The sequence below is a fragment of the Elephantulus edwardii genome, unplaced genomic scaffold (genome assembly GCF_000299155.1).
Source record: "Elephantulus edwardii isolate Elephantulus edwardi_28Jun2011 unplaced genomic scaffold, EleEdw1.0 scaffold00111, whole genome shotgun sequence".
Lineage (NCBI taxonomy): Eukaryota > Metazoa > Chordata > Mammalia > Macroscelidea > Macroscelididae > Elephantulus > Elephantulus edwardii.
Genome location: NW_006399861.1, coordinates 4,304,567 through 4,329,413, shown reverse-complemented (window position 1 = coordinate 4,329,413; position 24,847 = coordinate 4,304,567). Strand labels below are relative to the sequence as shown.

Genomic DNA, 24,847 nt, shown 5'->3' with positions numbered 1-24,847 from the left:
GGTCTTGTCTTGGGTGCTACTGAGTATAGTGTAGCAGGCCAGTCACGCTTCCCGGTCCCCTTGTCTCTGACTCTGAGACCAAGGCGCACGCGCGTCTGAGCCAGGCCCCGCCGGGGAACGTCGTTCCGCCGGCAGGCGGCGCTGTGACTACTCGGCTCCCAGCTCCCTGCTTGGTGGCCGCCGCCGCTGGCGCTACTTTCCTGTTCCTGCTGCTGGACTCCTGCAGCACGTGCAGCTGTTCTGCTCCTTGTGGAATTCCCCTCCGGTTAAGGGCTCCTGCCATGGCGGCGGCGGCAGGGCCGCGCGTATTCTTGGAGGCGAGGCGAAGGCTGCAGAGCGCGCTGCTGATCCTGGGGTAAGGCCGGGGACCGGCGTGTGGCCGTCAGGGACGTCTGCCCAGGTGTCTCCAAGCTCCTTCCGCCCGCAGTCCCCGGCATAACAATGCAACATGTGCCTTGGAAGCCTCTAGTCGGGTTCGGCTTCCTGCGTCTGTTCCGACGTGGGAGCGTCCTATCTTGTAAATACCTAGTGACTGCCTGTCCACGCCCTCTCCTCTCCCCCAGATACCCTCTGTTCCAAGGCGAGGAACTAATTAATAGGTGTTCCGTGACTGACTGACAAGGATTGAGGGATTCTTATTGGAGCTTTTTCTTTTGTCTCTCAAGTTCCAATGAGAGATCTGCACACCTTAACTCGTTATTCTCAACGCAAATAACAAACTTTTTGGACATTCTCATGACGTGATAGCAATTTAATACGCAATTTGATTTTAGTTGTTTTCGTCTCTCTGCTATTTCAAATGGAGGAACTAGATCTGAAAATGTAATTTTTATTATAGAGCACTACTTTTGAGTTAAACTGATGCTTAGCTTTCCCTCTTACATGTGTGAGAGCTGGTTCTCACAAAGGTACAAAAATTAACCTCAATTTTTTCTCTTGTAAAATAGGTATGATGTTTATGACATTTGTTGTTGTGTACCATCGAGTTAGAACCGACCCATAGCCGACTCTCCAGCGGGTGTTCAGAGGTCGTGAATTCCATGGCAGGAGATTGCCCATCTTTTCCTGTGGAGAAGCTGGTGGATTTGGACCACGCACCTTTTCCTTAACAGTATAATTCATTACCGCTGCTTAAAAGGATGAGTTCACACAAATTATCTCCAATTCCAGTCCAGGTTATTAGAAGTCTTAATAAGATCATGTGTGTGTAACACCTAAATTTAAAGCATAATAGAAATGTACTGTTGTTATTAGGTACATTTGAATCCTGATTCATAGCAATCCTAGTCCTCTTCCAGCCTCACAATTGACTCTGTGCTTGAGCCCATTGTTGCAGACACAGGGACATGGGGAAGATCCATCTAATTGAGTGTCTTCCTCTACATGGCTTTATATTTCAGATTGCATCAATTCCTGAATGCAATTGCAATATATATATATATATATAATATAAATTTTTTTTTTGCTGTTGGTTATATATATTTTATATAATACATATCACCCCGGTGTGGTCTCATAGTTGACTCTAATAGGTTTTCAGAGACAATCATGTGGGAAGAGATTGAACATTTTTTCCACCTCTCAGAGCAGCTGGTGGATTCAAACTGTGTGCCTTTGGCACTGCAGTGCTTCTTTTTACTATTAGGCCATCAGAGTGTGTATGTACGTGTGTATATATGTGTGTATATATACACACACATACATGCACATATGTTTACACACATAGTTGTTGTTAGGTGTCATCAAGTTGACTATGACTCATAGCAATCCTATGAACAATGACTCTGAACCTTACCCTATCCTGAGGCAACCTCACCTTCTCTCACACATCTTACCCCACTGCCATAGTTTCTGTCAGTCCGTCTCATTGAGGGTGTTTCTTTCCTTTACTGACACTCTACCCTTCAAAGCATGATGTCTTTCCCTGAGGACTGGTTGCTCCTGGCAACATGCTCAAAGTATGGGAGACAGAGCTTCAAAATCTTCTGTCCCTCCAGGACATATCTGTGTGTTCTTTTGGTAGTCCATGGTATGTTCAATACTCTTCTCCAGTACCACAATTCAAAGGTATCGATTCTTCTGTCATCCTTATTCATTGTTCAGCTCTCAGATGAATAGCAAGCAATTGAGGAAACCATGGCCTTAATCAGGTACACTTTAGTCTCCAGATTGACATTGTTATTCTTTGGTACTCTAAAGAGATCCTGGCTTAGTTTGTCTGTTTTCTGCTCTCTTGGGTAGAAAGTTTGTCAGTTAATGTACTTAAGCAGAGCTCTCAAATTAAGACAAACTTGGAAGAAGGATTGACCATCCACTTCTATATTAACAGGCCTTCAAAAACTCTCTCTCTTTCCCCATATAGATATATCCGGTTGCCAGTGGTAAGGATTTGCACTGTCAACCCAAAGACACCAGCTGATTTGAATCTACCAGCTGCTCTGAGGGAGAAGGTGGACAGTCTCCTCTTGTGGGATTTACTGTCTCTGAAAATCTGCTGGAGGGTCAGCTCTAATTCTGCAGCATACAAGTATCTATCTATGTGTCTGTTTGTGTGTGTATGTATTCACACACACACACACACATCTATGTCTGTATAGAGAGAGCTATATAGATATAGCTATATATAAATTTCCTGTTTTCTGTAACTTCTCTTACCACGCATTAAAAGTCGTGACTGTGCCTAATATTAAGAGGTGAATTTAAGTTTGCCTTTATTATTTATGATAGAATATAACAAATATTTTTATTTATTATCTTGTCACTAGGCTCCTAGACAGTATCACAAAGTCCTGCTCACCTTGCCCTTTCTCTCCTGTTGTCGTCTCTCTAGCACTGGTATCTGAACTTTCCTGTACTTCTGTACACAATGCCGTGGCGAGACTCTGTCTCACATGCTTTGGGTTTATTATCAGGGGGGTCTAGTCCATGGAGAATGACATCATGAATGGAAATATAGAGTCAGCAAAAGAGAACCCCCTTCATGAAATGGATTGGCAATGTAAAATGAGCAAGGTCTGCGTGAGGCAGCCATACCAGATTTCTACAAACTCCACAAAGAGGACTGCCCCTGTCCACAACAGCCACAACACAAAACCAATTCCTATGAGATCAAACATGTCCCCTGTCCTTTCACATTTCTTTGTACACATCTACATAACAATCCTACTGCTCTGCTGTTGTTATGTGCCATTGAGTAGCTTGCAACTCATAGTGACCCAATGTACAACATCTCTAATCCCTCCTCTATACTGAGCCAACCTCATCATCTCCAACACACCTACCCCCATTAACCCAGTCATTGAGTCAGTCCATCTCATCCAGAGTCTTCCTTTCTTGTACTGTCCCTCCACCCTTCCAAGCATGATGTCCTTCTCTAAGGACTGGTTCCTCCTTGCAACATGCCCAAAGTATGTCAGACTAAGCTTCAGAATCCTTGTATCCAAGTAGCAGCCTTGCTTCAGCCTCTCCAGGACAAACCTGTTTGTTCTCCTAGTAGTCTATGGTGTATATAATACTCCTCTTCATCACCACAGCTCAAAGGCATCAGTTCTTCTATCATCCCTAGCCATTGTCCAGCTTTCTGATGCATAGCAAGTAATTGTGAAGATCATGGCCTGTATCAGGTGCATCTTAGTCTCCAGAGTGACGCCATTGCTCTTCAGTACTCTGTAAAGGTCCCTGACAGCAGATTTTCTCAATGCAAATTGTCTTGATTTCCTGGCTGCTGTTACCAAGAATGTTGATTGTGGAACCAAGCAAACTGAAGCTGTTAACAATCTCATTCTTTTCGCTGTCTGTAATGATGCTGCCAATTGGCCCAGTGGTGAGAATCTCTGTCCTTTTAATGTTTAACTTCAATCCATATTGAAGAGTACAGTGTTTGATCTACAGGAAACATTTCAGGTCCTCCTCAGTTTCAGCAAGCGATGTTGTGTCATCTACATAATGCAGGTTTGTTGATGAGTCTTCTTCAAATCCTGATGCCACATTCCTCCTCATCCACATTCCTCCTATTGCTCTAATGAGTCCAAAATCTGTTGAGATAGCTCAGAGACCACACAGAACTGTATTAGGAAAGTCAGAAGACAATAATCAGGCTAGTAGTAGATACAGTCAGTCATTCAGGCAATCAGGCAATAAGGCTTCTGAGGTGTGCTACGGGCACCTCAGCCTTCACCCTCCAGGCTTTCAGCCAGTGTAACAAAGCTCTTTGTTTTGTTTGTTTCTCAAGTGCTGTTGAATCTTATGCCTATCAATTATGGTCTGTTTCCTCCCCCCCGCCCCCCACCGACTCCAAAATCTAAGAAACTTGGGTAAAAGGTCTTAGCTCTAGTTTGGTGGAGTAGCAGTCTCAGGTCAGCTCTAATGCTGGGTCTTTGGTTCTCTACTGCTGGCTGCTGCTGCTTTCCCATAGGTCTGGCTGTTGAAAGAATCTGTGGCTCCAAAGGGCATGCACTGCTTCTCTACTTCTTTGCTGATGGTGGGACTTTCAAATTCTGCTACAGAATCTGCTTAATTTAGTGGCAAGACTAGTGAATCCCTTTGTGGATAGTCTAATGTGTCCTATTCACATATTCCTGTGCATCCACATGACAGAGTCACACACAGTGACTGTAGCCATAGCAGGCTGTTGCACAACAGAGGTTGTTCAGAGGGTACGTGATCAGTAGGGTTTCTTTTAAGCATACAAAGGGTTGTTAGTCGACAGCACCTAACAGCAGAAACCCTAGGAAACTTTAAAAATATACTGATCATTTTAGATTTCAGAGAATCCTTAATGGTGTATTGGCTTATTCGTTAGGCTGCTAACGAAAGGACAACAGTTTAAACTCTCCAACTGCTCTGTAGGGGAAAGATGAAACAGTTTGCCTTTGTTGAGACTTGCTGTTCAGATGTAGAAAGCCAGTGGACCCTCTCATCAGTCAGAGATGGAATCAATTAGACACAGTGGGTTTTTTAAGTCTTTGGTGGTTCTGATTTTGGCACTTGATGAGTTGCTTATTTTTATTGGTTTCATACAGTCTTTCACGTATGTTGTGTTCCATTTATGGACATTGTGTTTTATGCATTCATATACATTGTGTTTTATATCATTAATTACCATCAATCAATATGTTTTGTCACTTCATCTCATCAAATCTTTATTGCCACTCACCTACTCCTTCACCCCCTCACCATCTGTCCACTAATTTCTCCTGCTCTGGTAATTCTTCGTCCCCTCATCCTCCTCTGCCTTCTGCCCTTTCCTTTTTGAACAATTCTACATAACCTGTTATTTTCTAATTACAATGGCCATATTGTCGTTCAGTTCATGCCAGAGATGAGTTTTTGTTGAGGCATAATTTCTAAAAATTTTATATAGACAAGTGTCCAGTTTGGTTTCAGTCTGACATATACATCTATTTCAGCACAAGCTATAACAAAGATACAGAATGTTTCTGCCACTTCAGAACACTTTCTGGTGTGATTTTTAGGTGAAACTGGAAATTAGCCCTGGGTGGAACAGTTTATCTCAGCTGCTAACCTGAACATTGGTACTTGAAACCCACCTGCTGGCACTGTAGAGAAAAGGCCTGGCAATCTTTGTCCATGAAGATTACAGTAAAGAAACCCTGTGTAAATAAGTCAGAATCAGCTGGAGGGCAACTGTGGGACTAACAGCTGAGACCAACTGCAAGAATAATAGTAAACCGTTTCTCCCCAAAGTGAAACTTCAGCATGAAAATATCATAGCTCTTCCTTGGTCTCATCTCTCAAATGCAGATGCTCAGGATCCTCTTGTTCTCCCTTGAAGACATCAGTGAATCCAAGACTGGACCCTACTTGTCATAGCTGTTTCCCAGATTCATTAACATAACTCCAAACTTTACCAAAAGACCTCCCTTCATTCTCTTGTTAAGCAGCCCTTCACATTCCCCTGAATATCCTCCCTTTTTTGATACATCTAAGTTTGCTCGACTGTTTGTAGTTTTTGGCTGTTGAGCTTTATGGCCAATTTTCACTACCGTTGAGACTTCCTCTGTTTAATTTCTATCAGCAAAGATTAATTTTAGCAGAAGTGGCATCCACTGCCTAAACCACTCTGGAAACTCTTTTTTGAACTTTGAGAAATGACGATATTGAAAGGCTTCATGTCTTTTGTTCATGGGGTCGCTATGAGTCGTGCTTGACTCGATGGCAATCAACAACAACATTCATGAGCTCCATATAAATGAACTTAAGCAATACGTACTTTTCTTGCTATGTTCTTTTGTAATGCTTTTGAGATTCTTGTTTCATCTATGTGATTGTAGTTATCAATAGCTAGTCCTTTTTCTGGCTGAGTTGTTTCCCATTGTTTGAGTTTGTCACAGTTTGCTTATCTGGTATCCCATTGCTGGATATTTTGCCTGTATCTAGACTTTATTGTGAATGGGGCTGCCATAAGCATACTTGTCTTTTTGTGGGTATATATTTTCATATCATCTTGGTAAATACCTAAGAGTTGAATTGCTAGTCCTACATGGTACAAATGCCTGATTATAAACTGAAAGTATGGTGTTTCAACCCACTCAAAAGCATCTCTGAAGACCTGGCAATTTGCTTCTGAAAGGACACAGCTTGGGAAACTCTGTAAAACCATTCTCTTCATCACACATGAGATTGCCATGAATTGGAATGTACTCAAAGGCAGTTAACACGGACAGTTATGTTTTGCTTTATAAGAAAGTACCAAAACCACTTTCTAGTGTGACTGTCAGTTTTTATTCTTAATAGGGGCAAAAATTAGTTCTAGTGGCTTCACATTTCCCCTACATTTTGTATTGTCGGAGCTTTGATTGGAGTCAATCTATTGGGTATAAACTCTTATCTTGTTGAGCTCTGGTGGTGTAGTTGGTTGGGAGTTGTGTTTTCGACACAACCCAAAGGTAAGCAGCTGGTGCCCACTATCTGCTCTACTGGAGAAAGAGGGTCTGTCTCCTGTGTGATTTGCAGCCTCTGAAAACCTACTGGAGGGCCAGCTGTGAGTTGGTTCCAACTTGACTGCAATGAGACAGATATTATACTTTAACATGTATTCCTCTAATACTTCATAATGCTGAGTACCTTTTCATTTGCATTTTGGCCATCTATGTATGTTCTTTTGCAAAGTATCTCTGTTAGTAAGACATCTTTACTTTGAAAACAAGACCTTTCTCTCACATATATATGCTTTGTGAATATATTCTTCCAATCTGTGGCTTGCCTTTATTCTTTTGATATTAGGAGGGTAGAAGTCCAAATTCAGGGTGCTATTTGTAAGAGAATGCCTGTTGACACTAATCTTAAAGAAGTATTTCTAGTGTTAACTATCACTCAGGTAAGTTTTTGTGAATGCTGTTTGGTGGATTCTGCAATTTCTTTCTACGTTTAGTTCACTAAGGATTTTTTTCATAAATATATTTTGCATTTCCTGTAATAATTTTTTGTTTTTGTTATGATTGTCATGTTTTCATCTTTAATCTTTATATCTGTAAATTATGTTTGTTGGTTAGGTTCCATCGAGTTGGTTACAACTCACGGTGGATCTGGGAACAACAGGTCAGAACTTTGTCCTGTTCTGTATCTTCACAGTCTCTGCCTTGCGCCAGCCCACTGTTGCAGTCACTGTGTCAGTCCATTTCCCTGAGGGTCTTCCTTTCTTTCATCAACTCTCTAATTTTCCAAAGATGATTTTCCAGGGACTGGCCCCTCTTGATAATATGCACGAAGTATGTGAGATGAAGTTCCATTTCCTTGCTTCTTTGGTGAACTCTGGCTGCTCTTCCAAGACAGATTTGTTTGTTCTTAGGGAAGTCAGTGTTCTGGTCTTTACTAGCAGTCCAGTTTAGAGGCATTGGTTCTTCTTTGGTCTACTTTGTTCATTGTTGAATTTTGACATGCATATTAAACAATGAATTAATTACATTAGAAATAACTATTTATTTTAGGCTATCTTGAGGTCCTGAATTGCAGTGTTGTGAATGATGGGATATTATCCGTGCGCATACAAGGAAGATCAGTTAATACAACTATTATTCAAATATACACACCAGCCGCTAAAGCCGAAGGGGAAGAAATTGAAGATTTTTGCCAAATTTTGCCGTCCGAAGTTGACCACATATGCAGTCAAGATCGGTGACTGGAATGCAAAAGTTGGAAAATATGGATTTGGTGACAGAAATGAGGCTGGGAATAGAATGATCCAATTTTGTATTTTCAACGATTGATTTATTCATTAAAGATACCTCTTTAAAAAACACAGATGGCAACTTTATGCATGAACTTCACCTAACAATTGTATAGAAATCAGATAGATTGCATCTGTGGATGAAATTGCTGGAAAAGTTCAATGTGAACAGTCAAAATTAGAGTGTGTGCTGACTATGGAGTGTATCATTAATTAGTCATGTGCAAGTTCAAAGTGAGGCTGAAGAAAATGAAAACAAGTCCGTGAGAACCAAGTCTATCCCACCTGAGTATCAAAATCATCATAAGAATAGGTTGAAGTATTAAATGCTAATGATGAAAACCAGATGAGTTGTGGGATGATATCAAGGGTGTCATCCTTGAAGGGAGCAAAAGGTCAGAAAGACAGAGGAGAAAGAAAAATTGGGATGGATGTCAGAAGAGACTCTGAAAACTGCACTAGAGTGTTGAGAAGCCAAAACAAAGGAAAGAGATTTCAAAGGGCAGCTTGAGAAAACAAAGTATTGTAATGGAATATGCAGTAATCTGGAATTGGACAGTATAAAGGGGAGAATTCACTCAGCATTTCTCAAGCTGAAGAAACTGAAAAACAAGTTCCAGCCTTCAGTTGTAATATTGAGAGATGCTATGGGCAAAACCTTAAATGATCCAAGAAGCATCAAAAGAAGATGGAGGGGATACACAGAATCACTTACCAAAAGGAATTAGCATACACAAAAATATTTCAGGAAGTATCATATGATCATCTTATAGAGCTCTGGTAGCTCAGTGGTAAGGAATTGCTAACCCAAAAGCAAGCAGTTGGAATCCACCAGCTGCTCTGTGCAAGAAAGATAAACAGCCTCCTCCCGTGAGATTGAAACCACACTGGAATGTCAGCTATGAGTTGATTCTAACTTGATAATACACAACAATAACAAGAGCCATTCGTAATGAAGGAAGACATTGAAGCTGCTGTGAAGGTATTGGCCAAAAATAAGACCCCAGGAATTGATGGGATACCAGTTGACATGTTTCAGCTAATAGGTACAGCCCTGGATGTGCTCAACAGTCTATGCCTGACTGAATGGAAGAGATCCACTATTAATTTTCGTCCTCAAGAAAGGTGTTCCAACAGAATGCGGAAATGATTAAGGATCATTAATAGCACGTCAGCAAAATACTGCTGAAGATCACTGAAAAAAACCAAAACAGCTAGAACAAGTACAGAGACAGAAAACTGCTAGAAGTTCAAGCTGTTTTTAGAGAGACCATTGCACCAAGGATATCATTGCTGATGTGTGATGGATCTTAGCAGAAAGCAGAGCATACCAGAATATCTATTTGTGCGTTATTGACTATGCAAAGGCACTTAACTGTGTTGATCATAACGAATTATGGCTAACGTTGAGAAGAATGGAACTTCCAGAACACTTAAGTCTACCTGTGCAAAACCTGTACCTAGACCAATAATAGGCTGTTGTGTGAACAGTAAGGAGACACTTGTTGTTATGTGCCGTCGAGTCACTTGCGACTCATAGTGACCCTATGTACAACACCTCTAAACTCTGCTCTGTCCTGTGCCAATCTCACTGTCTCCGACACACTCACCCCGATTGCCCCAGTCACCGAATCAATCCATCTCCCAGAGGGCCTTCCCATCCTGCACCTGCCCTCCAACCTCCCAAGCATGATGTCCCGCTCCAAGGACTGATCCCTCCTTACAACATGACCAAAGTATGTCAGACGAAGCCTCAGAATCCTTGCCTCCAAGGAGCAGCCCGGTTTAACCCTCTCCAGGATGAATCTGTTTGTTCTCTTAGCAGTCCATGGCACCTTCAGCACTATTCTCCAACACCAAAGCTCAAAAGCATCAACATGGTGTAAAATTAAGAAAGATGTATGAAGGTTGTATCTTCTCATCATACCAATTCAGTCTGTATGCTGAGCAAATTATTTGAGAAGCTAGACTCTCTGAAGAAGAATGTGGCATCAGGATCAGAGGAAGACTCATCAATAACCTATGTTATATAGATGACACAACCTTGCTTGCTAAAAATGAGAAGGATTTGAAACATTTGCTGCAGAAGATCAACGAATACAGCCTTCAGTATGGACTGCATCTTGACGTCAAGAAAATGAAAATTCTCAGCAAGAGGCAACATAATTAATAGGTGAAGAAAGATTGAAACTGTCAACAACTTTATCTTATTTAGATATACAATCAATACCCTTGGTACCACCAGTTGATGGCTTCGAGCTGTGGCATTGAAAAAGTTACTGAATAGCAGTGGACTGCCACAAGAAAAAATTTGAGAAGGTGCAGCCAGACTGCCTCTTGGAGACAAAGATGATAAAGCTTCATCCACATATTTTAGGCATGTTTCTAGGAAAGTGTTTTCCTTGGAGAGAAGCAGCATTCTTTCAGCGAAAGAGAGGAAGTCCTTCAACCAGATGGATTCCCACAGTGACTACAGCAATCAGCTCCTGTATGTCAGACATGATGAGGATGGTGCAGGATAGGACAGGGTTAGATCTATTCATATGGTCACTATGGGTTGTTCTTGACTCAACATTACTTTAGAACAACAACAACTACAGTCTTGGGTTTAACATGTGTTTAATATTGCATTCCTAAGAGAAACCTTCACTCTTTGTTCATTCACTCCATAGATGTTTCTTGAGTTAATAATTCAGTGCCAACAATGCAAATTTGAAATGATATGGCCATGAACAAGAACAATAAATACAGGAATACTTGTCCTTATTGGATGTGGAGGTAGGCACAAATACACAAAATAAATAAACTAATGTAGGATAGACAGAGAAAAACAAAACAGGAAAAGAAGAGAATGAAATTGTAAGTCTGTATTTCAAGTGAAAGTAACATTTGTGTAGTACATAAATGTAAACATTTGAGGTATGAGACTATCAGGTGTTCAGTAGATGACTATTCCACTCTGAAAATAACCCAGTAAATATGAAAGACTGCCTACTTTAGAGAGATAATCAGCCACCGGTAGGGAAAGGCACTAAAACATATTTAATAGCTCTCCAAGAAAATGAAACCCTGTCCCCTGCCAAAATGTATTACTGATTGGTAGAAATACTTTTACTAAGGCTGATGTCAAGTTCCAAAGTGAGCTCAGCCCCTTCTCCAAGTCCTAGAATCTTGACTGTTTCTCATGAACTGGCTTTAGTATATCACTGTGTCTTAAGGACCAGAAAGAGCCTTAACGTGTATCAACTGAGAGATGTGAAGATACTGGTTAGCTTTAAGAGTACACGTTAATAGTGAAACAGTGGGAAGGAAAGGAATAGTGTGGATATTGGCACCAACATTAAAATTAGAATCTCAGGACACTTTGGGGAACAATCTCAAACTTGAGAATAGGTTGCTATCACAATGCCCTGATTACTTTAGTGTATATTTTCTGCAAACAGGGACATTCTCCCATATAATCAGGAAATACATTACTGTTATTTTCTACTCCAGTCTCATTCAAGTTTTGCTGTTTGTCCATGTAATATTCATAATAGCAAATGGGTTTAGTTCAGACACATACCTGTACCTTACTTATGCTTCCTTTGTCAGTCTGCATGGTTTCCTCAGTTTTCCTGTCTTGCACGATCCCATTACTTTTGAAGATTGTTCCTATGGGAGCCTCAGAACTGATCTTACTCACAATGAGCTGCCCTTCAGGGTTTTCTTTACTGGAGCACATCTCCATTTGCTTCTCTCTCAGAACTGTTGAGTGGGTTCAGATGACTAAACTTTTTAAGGACTAAGCATTAACTGTTGCACCACCAGGTCATGTCAGTTGTGACCTACAGGACAGAATAAAAAGGCCCTCCAGGAGTTTTAAGGCTGTTGATCTTTATGGGAGCAGACTACTTTGTGCTTCCTCGGAGAAGCTGATTTTCAGTTAGTTCCAAGTCTTAACCCAAGGTATGACTCCTTATTTAGTAGGCCATACATCTCTCTAAGATTTTAAGAAGTAATGATGTCAGTTTAAAGACTAAGGTTCATCTGATTCAAGTCATGGTCTTTTCAATTGTTATGCATTTCAAAGGGGGAGAATGATTAAGGATGGCAGAAGAAGAATCAATGCCTTCGAGATGTGTTGGAGAAGCGTACTGTCCCAAGGACTGCCAAAAGAACAAATGTCTTGGATTAAGTGCAACCAGAGTTCTCCTTGGAGGCAAGGATGGAGTCACATTTTGGTCACATTGTTAGGGGGGCCAGTCTTTGGAAAAGGTCATATGCTTGGAAAGGTGGAGGGTCAGTGAAAGAGGAAGATCTTCACCAAGGCGGATTGACAAAATGACTGTGACAATGGATTCAAGTATATCAGAGATGATGAGGATGGCACAGGATAGGGCAAGTTTCAGATCCATTGTTCACCATTGGTCACCATGAGTCTGGGTCGACATGGACACCTAATAACTACTCTTTGTGTTTGTCTCAAGTTTCTGCAAGATTTTCAGATTATACTTACTTTGGCTTAATGTTACAGTGACCTGATATAAATTTAATGTAGATTTGTTTCCTTTAGAAATTTTCAGAGACAGTGACTTTTAAGCTACTAAAGATGGACCGAGATTATCAGTCCTTTTTTTTTGTTTCTTTCATAATTATGTTTTTCCATCAGTGGGAACTAATTTGTTCGGGTGTTATTTTTACTTACCAGAGAGCCGAGAGAAGGAGGTCTACCCGTGGATATTTCTCTAATGCCATCTTCACTCCGGATGAGCACTCCTGAGGGCTGCACCGAAATCCGGCTGCCAGCAGAGGTCAGGCTTGTCCCGTCCTCTTGCCGGGGGCTGCAGTACGTGACTGGGGAAGGGCTTCACCTGCGACTGCAGATGCTCGCACAGTTAAGCTCCAGTGAGTAACCAAACCATTTCTGTTTCTGTGCTTAAAAAGTCACGATGAGTTTTCTTTGAAAAGTTAACTTCTCTCATAAAACATAAGTTTATGGGCACATTACAAAGAGTAGCGGTATATAATCCGTGTGGGAGAGCTTTTCTATTTTTCAGCTGTATGTAATTGAACATATTGCTTAGCTTTTTGAGTATTTATTTCTCTAATTGTAAAATTTCTTGGCTCACAAAATGGATGTGAAGATATAATTACACAACAATTGTGCAAGACTTGGTGGTTTCTTTTTTAGGAGTTAAAACTTGTCATTTATAATTAGATGACAGTTCGACACGTATATCTTTATATGTGATTTTTTAAAAATAAAATATTTACAAGTTAGTTAATATTGTTTTTCCAGAAAGCTAATTGATTAATCAATGAACCACAGTTTTAGGTTTTTCCTTGTTGTTGTTGTTATGTGCTGTCGAGTCGTTTGCGACTCATAGCAACCCTATGTACAACAGCCCTAAACTCTGCTCTATCCTGTGCCGACCGCATTGCCTCTGACACACCCATCCTGATTACCCCAGTCACTGAATCAATCCACCTCATAGAGGGTCTTCCCCTCCTGCGCTGTCCCTCTACCCTACCAAGCATGATATCCCTCTCCAAGGACCTATCTCTCCTTACAACATGTCCAAAGTATGTCAGACAAAGCCCCAGAATCCTTGCCTCTAAGGAGTAGTCTGGTTTAACCCTCTCTAGGTTGGATCTGTTTGTTTTCTTGGCAGTCCATGGAACATTCAATACTCTTCTCCAGCACCACAGCTCAAAGGTGTCAATTCTCCTTCTATCCTCCCTAGTCATTGTCCAACTCTCTGATGCATAACAAGTGATTGCAAAGACCATGGCCTATATCAGGCGCACCTTAGTCTCCAGAGAGACACCGTTGCTCTTGAGTACTTTAGAGAGGTCCCTAACAGCAGACTTTTCCATCGCAATATGTTTTTTGATTTCCTGGCTGCTGGTGCCAAGAGTGTTGACTGTGGAGCCAAGCAAACTGAAGCTGTGAACAATCTCAATCTCTTCACCATCCATCCTGATGTTACCGATTGGTCCAGTGGTGAGAATCTTTGTCTTCTTGATATTGAGCCTCAGTCCATACTGAAGGCTGCAGTCCTTGACCCTCTGCAGTAAGTGCATGAGGTCCCCCTCAGTTTCAGCAAGCAGGGTTGTGTCATCTGCATAATGCAGATTGTTGATAGATCTTCCACCAATCCTAACACCACGCTTCTCCTCATAGAGCCCAGCCTCTCGGATAATCTGCTCTACATACAGGTTGAAAAGGTATGGAGATAGGACACATCCCTGGCGTACACCCTTCCCAATTTTGAACCATGCAGTGTTGCCCTGCTCTGTTCTGATGACTGCCTCTTGGTTCAAGTATAGGTTTCGCATTAATAGGATTAACTGTTCTGGGATTCCCATTCTTCTCAGAGTCAGCCACAGTTTGTTATGATCCACACAGTCAAACGCCTTTGCATAATCAATGAAACACAGATAGACATTCTTCTGGTATTCCCTGCTTTCAGCCAAGATCCATCTAACATCAGCTACAATATCCCTAGTACCACGACCCCTTCTAAACCCAGCCTGGACTTCTGGCAGTTCTCTGTTGATGTACTGTTCCAGTCGTTTTTGGATAATCTTCTGTAGAATCTTGCTTGCATGTGAAATCAATGATATTGTTCTGTAGTTTCCACACTCAGTTGGGTCACCCTGGTACAGGAGGAGATTGTCTCTCTTTCTCCAGCAGAGCATCTGGTGGATTTGAACTGCGTGCCTCTGGGATTGCAGTACAACCTCTTGCCACTAGGCCACCAGAGCTTCCTCAGTTTTATGTCAAAGGAAAAAGTACAGGCAAATTTTTTTTTCTTTTTTTTTTTGTAGCTAAGGAAAAACTTTCTTTGGGGTGGGATTTTCCTTAGCTACAAAAAAATTGCCTGTATTTTTTCCTTTAACGTAAAACTGAGGGAGCTCTGGTGGCCCAGTGGCAAGAGGTTGTACTGCAATCCCAGAGGCATGCAGTTCAAATCCACCAGATGCTCTGCTGGAGAAAGAGGGACAATCTCCTCCTGTACAAGTCAGATCAGATTTGATGGTATGCACACAAAATAATTAAAAAAAAAATTAAAAAAAGGGAAAAAACCCCAAAAATGTAAAACTGAAACATTGCCATGTATTTGACGTCATACTCTGAAGTACCATGATTTAGCCAATTTTAAGGCATTACTTAGAAATTACTTCATTCAGTAGGTTTTAGCCCACTCTGTATCCTAATAAAATGCTCATTTGGCAACTGAAAGGTGCAAGATTCAATTCCAACCAGTTGCTGTTGAGTGCAATTGAGTATGACTTATTGTGACAACAACTTATAGTGAACAGCAAATCTGAATCTTGCCATCTTTATAATTTTTGACATACGACATACTCTAACCCATTGCTGCATTCATTATATCATTCCATTTGGTTGTGGATATTCCATTCTTTTGCTGACCCTTCACCTTTCCATGCATGATGTCCCTCTTCAAAAGGCATGTGAGTCAATCCATCAGCTGTTCTGCTGGAGAAGGATGAACAGTCTTCACCTGTGTGATTTATTGCCTCTGAAAACCCACTGGAAGGTCAGCTTTGCGGCAGTTCTGACACATAACGATAGTTCACTTAGAGACTCCTTGAAAGAAGCACCCGATAGTCTATTTCCAAAACTCCTGTTGTTCACAGTTTATTCTGATATACATGGAATTCTGTAAGATTACACCAGTCTCATAAATCAGAATCGACTTGAACGCAGTACTTTTATTTTTAATTAATGAGTTAAGCATTACAGTCTCATGAATGAGAATTGTTGATTAAGAAATAAACTAATTGCATACACTCAGAATTGTGGCCAATGGACAGCAAGATGATAGGTCAGAGTGGGTTGGAGAGAGGGTAGTCAGGAAGGTTTTCTCTGAGTGGGTGAGACTTCATCAGAGAAATGAATGATGGAAATGTCTTAATTCATGTAGAGACATTTCCATGAGAACTAACTACACTTAAAGGACCTGGGTAAACTGAGTAAATGCATAACTTTATTATGATATCTCAATGTGTTATATTTCAAATTTTTTTTGTAATGACACATTGGTTCAGTAAAGCAACAGAAAGTTTTCTTTTTGCAATATTCTTTCTTGAGTAAAATCTCATATTACCTCCCTTGTGTTGTTGTTGTTAGGTGCTGTTGAGTTGCCTGTAATTATCTCTGTTACAATATAAATAAATAATAGGTTTTTGGGGATGAAAATTTGTATAAAATAAGAGAAACAGTGGCTGTAGCAGATTAATGACGTGCATCAAAGAAGGATTATAGTTCTTTCAGCTGCCCCCTAAGACTTCACTGCTGCCTCACTAATAATAAACCCTTCATCTGAGCTGCATGGAGTTTGGAGGTGGGATCAGCAGGTTCTTCTGAAGAGTCATTTAGGAGATCTTAAGCATTCACAAGTCTCTTGAAAACAGAGCTTTAATCCATTTGTGCTGGAAAGTCAATTTTGTTCGTATGCTGGATTCATGAATCACTTAGACACCCAACTATGTTATGGCATAGTCTAGTCTTTAGGGATTTGCATTACTAATCCAAAGACTGTACCTTTATGGTGGTTCAAACTAACCAGTGTCTTTAGGGAGAAAGATGGATGATGTCCTTCTGTGTAATTTACAGGGTCAGAAACTCAGTGCAGAATCAGCTAAATTGGTTCCACCTATGATAAAGAAATGTTGGGGTTTTTGTTTATTTTTATTTATGCCAATTGACCTTGATGTCCCTTAAACTATGATCAAGAAGAAAATGGGGAATTGAAATAAACACTTAACTATAATTCTCCCAAGTTCATTGCTGTCAATTTGGAACCAGCTCAGAGCTGACCCTCCATTGGGTTTCTGAGACTGTGAATCATATTGGAGCTGATTGTTCATCTTTTTCTTGAGGACTTGATGGTGGATTTGAATGACCAGAGGGGTTGAGAAGTGAGGCTCAGCCTTTGGATTAGTTAAACTACGTCATGAGAGCTCCCAGTAAAACTGACTTCTATGTTATGGTTTGCATATTCTTTGAATTCATTAGCCTTCTATTTCTTTACTTTTTTCTGAAACATATTTTACTCAGTACCTTTGGAAGGTCTCTTCCGTAGTGCATGAAAAGGTATGCAAAATAGATTTCTCAGCACTTAATTGCTTTAGTGCTTTCCACATAATTGGTGGTGAATAAATTTTTGCTTAATGAATAAATATACAATAGATGAATACTATTCTAAGCTTGAATAAAAATGTAGGAGATGAGTTTTGAAAATATTAGCATTCAGTTGTGTTTTAGAATTAAAAAAAAATTGACATTTCATCTGTGAGGAAATTCTTTTAAGAACAACTGTAGAAAAGCTTATATTACTACATTTGTTTATATGTTACACTGCTGAATTTCTCTGAACTGGAATTTGTCTGTAGTAAAATTGGTTATGCCACATTGATTGCCCCTGAGTGGATTCCAATCAAATGTTAGATAGATCCCCTAGGACTCCACTGATAAAGTTCTGAGTTTTTAACCACAACATATGCATTATACGTGAGCTCTGGTGGCATTTTGTGTACAGACTTAAAGTGTGAGCCTACAGGCTATGCTTCCCTGGTAGTTTGCATCTACGAGCTGGACCACCTCAGAGAAATACAGGCCTTCTTCTCTTGTGTATTTACATACAGCCTTGGAAACCTGCTAGAGGACCAGCTATGGAACCGAATGTATCATGCTATTTTGCCACCAGATGGTAGTGTTTCCCTGAAAGTTTGTTAGTTTTCTGGAAAAAGTATTTTATGCACCTTTTTTAGCTGCTTAAAGAACAGCATTTATTTCACCTTAGTTCTATAGAGATTTGTGAGCACCCTAAGAAGTTAACTATAGAATTTCTTATTGTCAAGACTGAAGCTTTCTAATAAGCTATTTTTCACTTCCTAAAGTAAGTGTAGTATGACATAACTCAAATTCAGAGTGTTCGATTCTTATGGATAGGACCTTGTTTCTTTAGTTATATTTTATTAGACATGCATTTTAGTTTTCTTTGAAAGGGAAAGTTTCCTTTTCTCTTGACTGAAATAAGAGAACATGGTGTTGTTTTCATGTAACAAATAATACATTTTCCACATATTAGGTCTGTTTTTATTTGATTAACAGTCAGTTGTGGCTGATGTGAAGACTGATTTGCAATTAGGGTTACAAACAAAATTGTTAGTTCGTTGTGTTTGGGGAGAACATTGTTATAATTGCTGTAGCATCTGTCTGTCAGTTTACTGTACTAACTTGTGGGTTGCTGTGATACTGAAAGCAATGACCACTGGTGTGTCAAATGCCACAAGGGTTACCCATTGTGGACAGGTTTTAGTAAAGCTCCCAAATTAAGACAGTCTAGGCAGCAGAACTGACCTTTCACTTCTTAAATAACAGGCCTCTGAAAACCCAATGAACAGTTGAGGAAAGCAAATAGTTATAGTATCAGTGGTAGAGCCCAGATTGGAAGTAAGTTGAAGTGAGGAAAAATAATGGCAAACATTCTTTAATAATTAGAACATGAAATATATGCAGCTTGAATGTTTGAAAACTAAATATTAGGAAAAAGATGAAATGGAATTCATGAACATTGGCATTTTAGGTATTAGTAAGACGAGATGGACTAGCTTTGGCCACTTTGAATCAGGTAATCAGATAGTATACTATGCTTGGAATGAAAAAACAAAATAATGTTGTTGCATTTTTGGTCAATTTCAAATTCTACCCTGAAATACAACGTTATGAGTGATAGGATATTGTCCATATGTATGCAAGGAAGGTCTGTTAATATAACTATTATTCATATATGCACTGCTACATTTAGAGCCAAAGAAGAAGAAATTGAAAATTTTTACCAAATCTTGCAATCTGAAATTTACCGAACATGTACTCAAGATATGCTAATGGTAATTGGTGACTGGAAAGCAACAGCTGGAAACAAGAAGGAAAAGTAGCTAGAAAATATGGACTTGGTGATACATTTGAGGCTGGAAATAGAATAAAATTTTGTATTTTCACTAATGTATTCATTGCAATGACCTTTTTTAAAAAAACACAAATGGTGACTTTACACATGGACATTACTTGATAAAATGCATAAGAATTAGATTGACTACATCTGTGGAAGGAAGCATTGGAGAAGATCAGTATCAGCAGTCAAAACAAGGTTAGGAATAGACCATAAATTACTCATGTGCAAATTAAAATTGAGGCTGAAGAAAAGGAAAACAAATCCACGGGAATGAAAATATCTTGAATCTATTCCATCTGAATTTCAAAATCATCTTAAGAGTAGATTTGAAATATTGAACACCAATGATCAACCAGATGAGTTGTGGGATGATGTCAAGGATATCATCCATGAAGAGAGCAAAAGGTCATTACAAAGACAAAGGAGAAAGAAAGAAAAAAAACAACCTGAAAATGATGTCAGAAGAGACTCTGAAAATTGCACTAGAGCATTGTGAAGCCAAAACAAAGGGGAAACATGCTGAAGTAAAAGAGCTGAACAGAAGATTTAAATGGCAGCTTGAGAAGATAAAGTATTATTATGGAACATGCAGAGAGCTGGAATTGAAAAATAAGAAGGGAAGAACTTACTCTGCATTTCTCAAGCTGAGAGAACGGAAAAACAAATTAATCCTCAAGTTGGAATATTGAAAGATGCTATCGGCAATATGTTGAATGACCTAGGAAGTATTAAAAAAAGATAGAGGGAATATACACTGTACCAAGAAGAACTGACTGACGTGGAAAAATTTCAAGAAGTACTATATGAGCCAATGGTAATGAAGGAGAAAGTGGAAGCTGCATTGAAGTAACTGACAAAAATAAAGCCCTGGGAATCAATGTGATACCAGTTGACTTGTTTCAACTAAAAGATGCAGCTCTGGATGTGCTTACCAGTCTATGCCAGGAAACCTGAACAACAGCTGTCTGGACAGTGAATTTGAAGAAGTCCATATTTGTTCTCATTCCCAAGAAAGGTGATCCAACAGAATATGAAAACTATAAAACAGTGTCATTATGACTTTATGATCATTAATATAAACTAATATAATGCAACCAAAATCCTGCTGAAGATCATTAAAAACAGAACAGTGCATAGATAGGAAACTGCCAGAAGTTCAGGCAAGATTTAGAAGAGACTGTGGCACTAGGAAAATCATGCTGATGTCAGATAGATCCTGGTTGAAAGTGAAAAATACCAGAAGAATGTTTCTTTATGCTTTATTGACAATACAAAGGCATTTGACTGTGTGGATCATGACAAGTTATATCTATCATTGAGAATAATTGAAATCCCAGGGCACTTAATTGTGCTCAAGGGAAACCTTGACCAAGAGGCTATTGTGAGAACAGAGCAAGAGAACACCTATTCAATATGTATACTGAGAAAATTATTCGAATAGCTGGACTCTCTGAAGAAGAATGGCATTAGGATCAGAGGAAGACTCATCAATAAACTCCTTTATGTAGATGACACAACCTTGCTTACTGAAAGTGAGAAGGACTTAAAGCATTTGTTGCAGAGGATCACAGAGTACAGCCTTTAATATGGATTGCATCTCAGCATTTAAGAAAACAAAATTATGCTGAGTGAAATATTTCAGTCACAAAAGGACAAACACTGCGTAGTGCCACTGCTGTAGAATGGGACTGACATCAGGGTTGGGGTAAGAATGAGAAAAACTGCATGAAGTATGTATACTGCATTGAAATGGATGAGGGAGAGAACAGTTTAAAAGCAATATATTATAGAGTATTATGATTATCATAAGAGTCGGGAATGAAGGACTGGAGAGTTGCAGAGTGGAGTATACTTGGGGTGGGGGGTGTTGTGCCAGGGGATTGTATACCAATGAAGGAATTTTTCTTTTACTTTTCAAAGAGAAGAGCAAGCTGGGGGTGGGGGTGGGGGTGTGGGGAGAAAAGTGCAACAATGAATGAATCGAAATCCAAAATCTCTGTAAAGTTCATTGAAATTTATAAAAAAAATCTATCACTGGACTGATAGGCAACATCATGATAGATGGAGAAAAGATTGAAACTGTCAACAACTTCATCTTACTTGAATCCACAATCAGTACCCTTGGTACCAGCAGTCGGGAAATCGAGAGATGTATTATTGCATTATGAAAGTCTTCAGTTAGGGGCCTCTCCAAATGGTTGAGGAGTAGTGATGTTAGTTTGAGGACTAAAGTGTATCTGATTCAGGCCATGGTCTTTTCAGTCACTTTCTATGCACCTGAAAGCTGGACAGTGAGTAAGGATGCAGGAGAAGAATTGATGCTTTTGAGCTGTGGTATTGGAGAAGATTGCTGAACATCTTATGGATGGCTAAAAGAACAAACAAATATGTCTTGTAAAGGGAGTAGCCATAGTGCTCTTTGAAGGCAAATATGATAAAGCTTTGCCTCATATACTTCAGAAATGTTGCTAAGAAGAGCTATTTCGTAGAGAAAAACATGATGCTCAGAAAGGCAGAGTGTCAGCGAAGGAGAGGAAGACCTTCAACTAGGTGGATTGACACAGCGACTGTTACATTGGGCTCTAGTGTGTCAGGAAGTGTGAAGATGGTGCAGGATAGAGCACAGGTCAGCTGTATTGCTCAGAGAGTCTCTATAGGTTGTAGTCGTACCTAACAACAACATAGCTTTTATCAGATAATCATTTTGCTATTGGAAGATGGACTCTTTTTAGATGGATCCACCAGTTGTAGGATCCATTTGGTTTGTATAGGCCTACCTCAGAGATACTACAGGTTGAACTCTTAAACCAACACAAGAAAGCACATGTAACAATAAAGTGAGTGGCAAACCTTTGGTTTCATTGGGAATATAAATGTTGTTTATGCTATACTGTTTTCAATTAAGCATGAGCTAGTTTTGTGGAGAAGTCTGAAATGTTTCAGGAATGGGTACCAATGGTGGACAGTGTTGGCTGGAGCTTCCCGACTAAAACAAGCCTGGAAACAGGAATGGCATCCACTTCTGAAATGGCTTGCCTCCGGAAACTCTATGTGCACACAGTGGTCAGGCTGTTCGTTCATAGGGTTGCTATGAGTCATCTACGACTCGACGGCACCAAACAACAACAACAATGTAACCATTACAAAGCATGGCAAAGATTGGCAAAGTAGCACATGCTGTTGGAAAAATGGCACCGGTAGAGAGAAACAACACAAAATTGCCACAACTTTCACTTTGTAAAAAATTCACAATTTGTGAAGCACAGTCTATTGTGCAAAGCAAAATAAAATAAGCTTATAGCTGTATTTCCTGGCAATAGATTCTCACCACTGGGTCAATTGGCAGCACCATAATAGGAAACTGAGATTGTTAAAAATTTCAGCTTGCCTGGTTCCACTATCAGCACTCTTGGCACGAGGAGCGAGGATCTCAAAAGGTGAATCAGGAAAATCTGTTGTCAGGGACCTCCCCAGAGTGCTAAAGAACAATGATGTCCATCTAGAAACTAAGATGTACCTGATCTAGGCCATGGTCTTTGCAATTACTTGGTATATATCAGAAAGCTGGACAGTCACTAAGGAGAACAGAAGGATTGATGCCTTTGAGTTGTGCTGGAGAAGAGCGTTTCTACTGGAGAAGATACAAGTTGCTCCTTGAAGACAAGGATTTTGAAGCTCAGTTTCATATACTTTGAGCTTGTGGCCAGGGGGGACCACTCCTTGGAGAATGACATCATGCTCAGAAGGGTGGAGAGGCAGCACAGGAGAGGAAGACCCTGGATGGGATGGATTGACACAGTAATGGGGTCATGTGGTTAGGTGTGTCCGAGACAGTGAGACTGACTCAAAATAGAGCAGAGTTCAGAGCTATTGTGTATGAGTCACAGGCAACAACACATAGCAACAACAAAGCTTTATTTACTGATATTTACACTGATAAAAATCATATCTTAAGACACAGCAGAAGGTAAAGGACGATGAAGATCAATGATGTGAAGGAAATAGATAATTTTTTCTCAATCTTAGTATTGATATTTATGCTATTGTTGTTGTTAGAGGTTATCAAGTTGTCTATGGCTTGTAGTGACCCTGAAAACAACAGATTTCAACCTTAATTTATCCTGCACCATTGTCATGATCTCTGAGGTACTTGAATCCATTGTCACGTTGTGTCAGTCTGTCCAGTTGAGGGTCTTCCTCCTCTTTTTCTCCGGAAATAATTCAACTGTATGTAACATAGATAGTCTGGTGGAATACCTACTCCAAAAGCATTTAGCAAAATTTGTTGTTTTGAAAACACTTCATAGTGTTTGCATTTGGTTAAGGCATCAGACTGTTAATTAAATGTATATTCCTGGGTGAACCAAAGAAGTGTTTATTGGTGGCAATTTATTATGGCTATTATATTCTTTATATATGTTAATAGATTTATTTCATCATCTAAAATTTGCTATTTCATTGTTTTTCCTTAGAACCGATTTCATTATTTAATCAATGTCCACAAGCCCAAGAATATTGCACATTTTATTGCCAGTCCTGTGGTGAAGTCTTAATAAGGGACAGGTAAGAAATACACTTAATTTTGATTAATTCTATACCAAGAAATGACTGATTTTTTTAGCCATAATTTTTAACTTAATTGCCAAGAGAGTAATATAATGCCTTAAAATGAGAAACAGAATCTTCCTCCACCAGACAAGAGGAAAGAAACCTTCCTCACTGTGGTGAAGAGGCAGGAAAATGTGTGACATGCTTTGGGATGGTAGCAGAAGCCATGCCTGAACTGGAGAATTGATGTGAGATGGGACTTTGGGGATGGGGAGCCAATATTGGCAAGTCTGAGAACTTTGTTGGACATTGGGGAAGGGGGAAGCCAATATTGGTAGGACTGAGAACTTGGAAACATTTGGAGCCGTGAGGCTCAAGGCTGAGTTGCCTGTGTGCACATTTTGCGATCTATCTTGACTATTCTGTTATTTTCCCCGATATTTAACCTTTTTACTTCCTCCCAATCCTCTAAAAATGAGAACTGTAAGATTAATGCCACTTTGAACAAAATCAAACACAAAACTCTTCAGCAATCACAGGATACTTAACTTTGCTCATAAAGGAGAGAAGGAAAATGTTGGCTCTGAGGGAGTAAAAGCTTATCTTTCTAGAAGAGCCTGTACTGAGAACTGAAGTGCCACTATGCTGAAAAAGACATGGAATCTATTACATGTATTTTTTTTTCTGTCATGATGAAGGAGATTTTCCACATTAAGTGAATTTTCTGAATAACATACCTTATTTGAATCAACAGTCAATACACTTGGAACTAGCAGTCAGGAGATCAGAAGATGTATTGAACTGGGAAAACCTGTAGTCAGGGACCTCTCTAAATTATTGTTGAACAGTAATATCAGTTTGAGGACTAAGGTGTGCCTGATTCAGACCATGGTCTTTTTAGTCATTTGCTATGCATCTGATAGTTTGACAATGACTAAGAAGAATAATTGAGGGCTGTTGATCTCAAGGGCCACTGTCTCATGGATTCCATTATTCTCTATCACATCATTAAGTTTGGCCTTTTTGCTTTTGAGTTTTGTTTCACCTTTTTTTTTTTTTTAAAAAAAATCTTTCTCTCTCAGACTCTTGTTGAGTTCCTGATCAGAGTGGTTGGTTGGTAGAAGAATCAGCCCCATGTAGT

General features: G+C 39.7%; 1 protein-coding gene across 1 annotated transcript in view; it reads left to right on the top strand.

Annotated features, from left to right (window-relative positions):
- Nucleotides 1-281: 281 nt before the first annotated feature.
- Nucleotides 282-24,847, top strand: part of LOC102867460 (E3 ubiquitin-protein ligase E3D-like) — a 194,710-nt gene continuing 170,144 nt past the window's right edge. The window contains exons 1-4 of the mRNA XM_006892159.1: nt 282-355; nt 2,363-2,381; nt 12,874-13,075; nt 23,631-23,721. Of these exons, the coding sequence (XP_006892221.1) occupies nt 282-355; nt 2,363-2,381; nt 12,874-13,075; nt 23,631-23,721 (386 nt within the window). The remainder of the gene's footprint in view (nt 356-2,362; nt 2,382-12,873; nt 13,076-23,630; nt 23,722-24,847) is intronic.